A 5,394-nucleotide genomic window follows, 5' to 3' on the forward strand; every position below is an offset into this window, starting at 1 on the left:
CATAGTGCCTTCTGGGCAGATAAAGGACTATGCATGCAGGCATAAGCATGTCCCTCCAAAAGGTAGAAGATTAAGGCAGATACATCCTTGTTAACCTATGGATAATATGCAGTTCTTCAATCTGACAGACTCCCCACAGTTATGAAGCTTTCTCACTGTTATCAGTGGATGCCCTTTCCCTTTGGTGTCCTTAAAGGTCCTAGCCTGAAAGTTAGATGCACAAGACAGTCAACATCCTGCTGTGTTTTGGATGTGGGAATGGGGACACTGTGATTAGAAAGTGCTGGCCTTTTTTTCAGAGATGTCTTGGTAACCTGAAATGGAGCACATTTGTCCTTTGTTTCACAGCAGTAGCTTTTCAATGAAATGCAATACAATATGTAGCTCATTCCTTCCACAAATAAAGCTGATTTTCCCTAAGCAAACCATTAGTTTAAGATATTTCATTCTTTCTGTCTCAACTTCCAGTTGTTTGGTTTTTTTTCTGAACCCTTCACTGAAACCAAAACCAAAGCAGATGCAAAAACTGCTTCTTTCTGTGTCCTCCAAAGTTTTCTTTATGCTTCCCAGCAGATGAAGAAAAGGGGAGACCCTGTCCTTCTGTCAGAGGGTAACACATGACTTGGCCTCACTGATTTTAGGTTTCATGAGAGGGCCAGCGTCATGGTGCCACTCTTTGCCCAGGTTGATGGCTGAGTAAACACAATGCTCAGAGATGCTCTAGGCTTGGTCTGTTGGGGCTAGGCTGTATTCACAGTCCTCTGAGAGCACCCCTGGGCCCCAGGAAGGAGCCAGCCTAGAGCTAACACCCCGGGGCTGGAGCCCTGGGAGTTGCACAGCAGTATCTGAGCTGCTTTGTTGACTGTCCTGCTCTGACAGCGCTCATTGTGGTGTCACTTGATGAAACCCTTATTCTGCCTCCCTCCAGAAAAAATTCTAGTGAAAGGCAGGAATTGAACTCTTTCCTGCCTGATTACCACTGATGTTGCTCAATTCTGATAATGGATCCATAGTAAGGGGCTGTTCAATCCCCTCCTCAAGTTCCTCCTCTCAGAGCTTTGCTGAGAAGTTCCTACTTTGACCTGAGATGTGGTTGTTAGCAGTCTAGCTCTCTCTTCAGACTTTTTTTTCTCCTACTTGAGGAACAATGGCTTCTCTGGGGATTCCTGGGTTCAAAACCTGATTTGTGACTCCTGTCACAACCTGTGATGATAGGGATGAGGGGCAACATGGCTTTTCATGCGGACTTTCCAGGTGAGCAGAGATCCTGGACATTCAGGGACAAAGGAAAGCAGCAGCAAGATGTCCATCCTGGCCTTGTCCCATGCGTCTTCACCCAGAGCATTTCACGTTGCAGCAAAACCAGGAGTGTCGCTACGCGAATGGCACTTAGCAGCAGGTAAGGTACCTGGACAGGTTCATCTGGGACTGACAGAAGATCTGTTCCTATAACAGTGAGGTAGGTTTCTACGTGGCCCATATAGGGGTGGGATGGGTGATTGCTGAGTATTGGAACAGGCTGCGGCAGCTTGGCTGCTTGTGGGCTTCAACGGAGAAATGCTGCAGCTATAACTGGAGGAGGACTCAGCGTGATGGACAGAAGTGAATCTTTGGAGGAGAGGAAAAGAGAGTGGCATGGGGAAACTTGACTTCCCTGGCCTGGGACCACATTGACCTCCCTCTGTCACCTTCCTATTTGGCAGATACGTGATGTCAGGGGAGCTTAGTGAATGGTGCGAGATAGGTGTGAGTTCCGTGGGGCAGGAGGAGAATGAGTGCCATGGAGCAGAGCAGTTAACTTCTTTGTTATGAGTCTAAGACTGAAGGAAATGACTTGCAGAAGCCCTGTAGAAAAGCATGGGACAGGACTCCCAAGCCCAGCAAATGCACCTCCCCTCCTGCAAATTCCTGGAGCAATGGACCCATCTGAGAGATGGGAGATGTTTTTGGTAGAAACAGAGCTCATCTTCTGTGATGGTCCTTCACTGGGGGAAGAAAGAAAGAGGACTAAAGGTGAATGTGGCTGGGAGACATGTAATGCAAGGTCATGTTGAATCCAGTGGGTCTGGACCAAAGGAGGTGTTGACAAATGGCTTTGGAAGAGAAATCCATATGATGTCCATAGGTCCTGTTGCTAGGAATGACTCCTGAGAAGGATTGGCCAGTGGTCTCCATCCCTTTCTTTCTCTTTTTCAGTTAAATGCAGAGTGAAGAATTTTCCCATGCAAATGGAGCCATGGGGCTATCCCAACTAGACGGTTTGTTCTGCAACAAGGTTTTATCCTTCTGAAATAAAGATCAAGTGGTTCAAAATGGGCAGTAGGAGATAGATAAAGTTGTGTACAAGGACCTCCTTCTAAATAGAGATCAGTCTTTCCGGACCCTGGTCACTTTGGAAGTCACACCTAAGCAAGGGGATATCTGTGCCTGCCAGGCGGATCATGTCAGCCTACCAGCACCCATCCTCATGGCCTGGGGTAAGCAACTGGAAATGGGGAGGTCACAAAATCTTGAGGAAGTTTGCTTCTAGCTCTATGGGGAGAGAAGGAAACTAGGAAAGATATATCTGGGGAAATCAATGTCTAGCCTGGGCCTTTACTCTCTGGGCTGCTCTTCCAGCAGAAACATGCTCTGGATCTGCTGTGAGCAAGAAGGTGAGTGCAACGCTGAGCTTTGACCTGGCCTTAAGTTTCATTGTGGTGGTACTCATCATCTTTCAGAAGAAAAAGAAAGGTGAGTTATTCATAGCTAAGTAGAAACCTGTTCTTAATGGGGCTTCAGAGAGATGTTTTAAAGCATGTAAGGCTTCGCTAGAATTTAGATTTACCATGATAATTTCCTTGGGTTCCCAGCATTCAAGTGGGTTTTATATGGCCTAATCCAATATCCGCAGAAGCCAGTGATAGCTTTTAATTTATTTTAACTGATGTTAGATTGGGCTTTCAGTGATGAGAAGCCATTTTAGAACTATCATCAGCTGCTGAAAGGTCAGCCCAGTCCTCTGAGATACAGTCCTAGGCTACGGTTATGGTTTCTTATGAGTATCAAATTAGCTACTTCATCCCCAGATGTCTCCACATTGCTTTGTTGCAGACATATTTTGTAGAGTCGAGAAGCAAATACATTCATACTTATTTATAGAAGGCTTGAATACCTTTCTTTGAAATGGCACAGGGGGAAAAAAGGGAGAACATTATCTTACAGAAAGCTGCGTTCCTGTTCTCAAAATGCTGGTTTTCTGAGTAACAGTATCTTACCCCAGCCTTTGCTTTCTCCTTTCTAATAATTTAAGATTATTAGAATCACAAACAAGTACTGGGTAAGTCACTGTTGTGTGAAATTTTTCATGGTGCAATGAGAATAACCCTCAGCTTAATCCTGTATTGTTATTTTTTCCTAAGCAAACTCCCTTAAGAAAGCCACAGCCAGTGGTAGCCCTTTGCTCCCATTAATTCCCAGCCTATGGGTTTAGGTCAGCAGCATCAGGAGGACCTGAATTCCCTTCCCTCCGTCACAGCTGTTAATAGCTAGGGAAGAAAGGGCTTGGTGCTGAAAAGGCTGAAACCCCCTTCCGTAGATCCAAACAGCAGTTCCTAGTGAACTATGATGACAACAGCGTACAGGTTTGACTCTGTAGGAATCAGTGTTCCAGCCTGCCTAGAGCCTGAGCAACTTGCATCTGTGTTGTTCAGGGCTCCACATTATCCGAGTGATAAATGCTTTGGGTAGGTCTCTAAGGTCAGCTCAGAAATTGGATTCCCCTCCCATAAATAAATCCTCTACCAGAACCGCCTCTGGCAGGGCCGCCATGGGCTCTCTGAAGCTCAACTTATCTTAGCAGCTTTGTGTGGTGGGTTAGGGTGGGAGCACTGTGCGCTTGGAGATGATGGTGAGAAGGGGCAGGCTGGCAGCTGCTCCAGGACTTCGAAGTGAAGATGCATCCACGGACTGTTAGGATGAAAATGGAAACCACAGAAAAATAATTCAGGGGGGCGAATGTGGGAGACTGCTAACAGGAGCCTGGAGGAGTTTTTCTTATTCCTCAGTCTAGCTGGCACAGTGACTGGCAATGCTGCAAAGCCTCTGTGAGAAGTTCCTCCAGCCATTTCTGCTTTTTTTTTTTTTTTTTCCTTTGAGGCTGCCATGCCTGTCTGCTGCAGCCACAGAGGAAGGCGGCATGGAAAGGGACACACTGCTGGGTGACTAAGTCTACAGCAAGCCTTTGGGAATCTCTTTCTGTCTCTGAGACTTAAGAGGAGCTGTTGCTCCCTGCATTTTGCCAGCACTATTCCCTTTCCTCCTACTGTTGCCACGTTAGCAGGGTACTGCCTCCTCCCCTCTCAGAAGAACTGTGAATTTGCAAATTGGCAGGTTTATAAATTCGATGGTAATCTCAGGGACTGGTGCTGGGCCATTGAGGTTGGGACAGACTCTACTCCTGCATGAAGCTGCAGGAGGAAAGCTGGAGCTTCCCAGCCCTGGCCCCACCTGGAAAGAAGGGAATAAATAATAGCATTTTTAAGGTATGTTTTGTACTTTGAGGAATTTATCTAAGGGTCCAAAAGGATTTAATAACTGAGAGCTAATTAAATGTACTAATTAACCCGGTGTTTAATCTCAGCTCTTTGCTAGCTTTCTGTGCTGCTGAAGCAGAGACATTGTCCCATATATCATGACATCCAGCCACTTTGCTTAATTGTGTTTCCTCTGCACATGGTGCAGGCACTCAGCTGCTAAGGTGATGAGAGGAACACGAAAGCCCACGTACAGGGGAAAATTAGAGGGGCAAAGCCGGGCCTGTGTGACTAACAACCTGTGAGATTATTTCCATGAAGAGGATATTGACAGTCTAATTTGTTTCCCCTCCCCATTATCACTGGTTTGTTCTCCTTGACGCCACTGTTTTGCTGAGGGGGATGGGAACAATCTGCTTCTGGGCACGTGATGCCAAAATTGCCATGCTATTCCTTGGTCCCATCCTTGTCCCTATGGTTCCGAGCTGCTCTGCTACAACCAGGAGGAGAAGGCTGCTTACTTTCTCTTCTCACTGTACTTCCCCCGTGGACTTGCTTTTCTGTGAGCATTTATACTGGTGCTACTGGTACTATTTTGGTGTACAACCCACACAGCCAGCTCTCAGATCTCTGTGAGCTGTTTCCTCAGTGCCACAGAAGGGACTTTTGAAGTGACCGCCCAGAGCCATCTCACCAGCAGTAGATCAGGAGCAATGTGACTTTCCTGCTTCCAGGGCTAAATAATTCCTCCTGGCTCTGGAGCTGTGGGAGACCCTGGAGCAGGCTGGTGGGCTGGTGGATCATAGTGGGCCCAGGAGAAGGTGTGCTCCGCAAGAGAAACAGGGACAGAGGCCTCACAAGACTGAAAATTCTGGCACAT

General features: G+C 46.8%; 1 protein-coding gene across 1 annotated transcript; it reads left to right on the plus strand.

Annotated features, from left to right (window-relative positions):
- Window positions 1-1,324: 1,324 nt before the first annotated feature.
- LOC130144285 (HLA class II histocompatibility antigen, DP beta 1 chain-like) lies at window positions 1,325-2,530 on the plus strand. Its single transcript, XM_056327713.1, is given in 3 exon segments — window positions 1,325-1,602; window positions 2,276-2,310; window positions 2,313-2,530. Coding segments are annotated over 3 exon segments (531 nt in total).
- The last annotated feature ends 2,864 nt before the right edge of the window (window positions 2,531-5,394 follow it).

This window comes from Falco biarmicus, chromosome 2, assembly GCF_023638135.1.
Source record: "Falco biarmicus isolate bFalBia1 chromosome 2, bFalBia1.pri, whole genome shotgun sequence".
Lineage (NCBI taxonomy): Eukaryota > Metazoa > Chordata > Aves > Falconiformes > Falconidae > Falco > Falco biarmicus.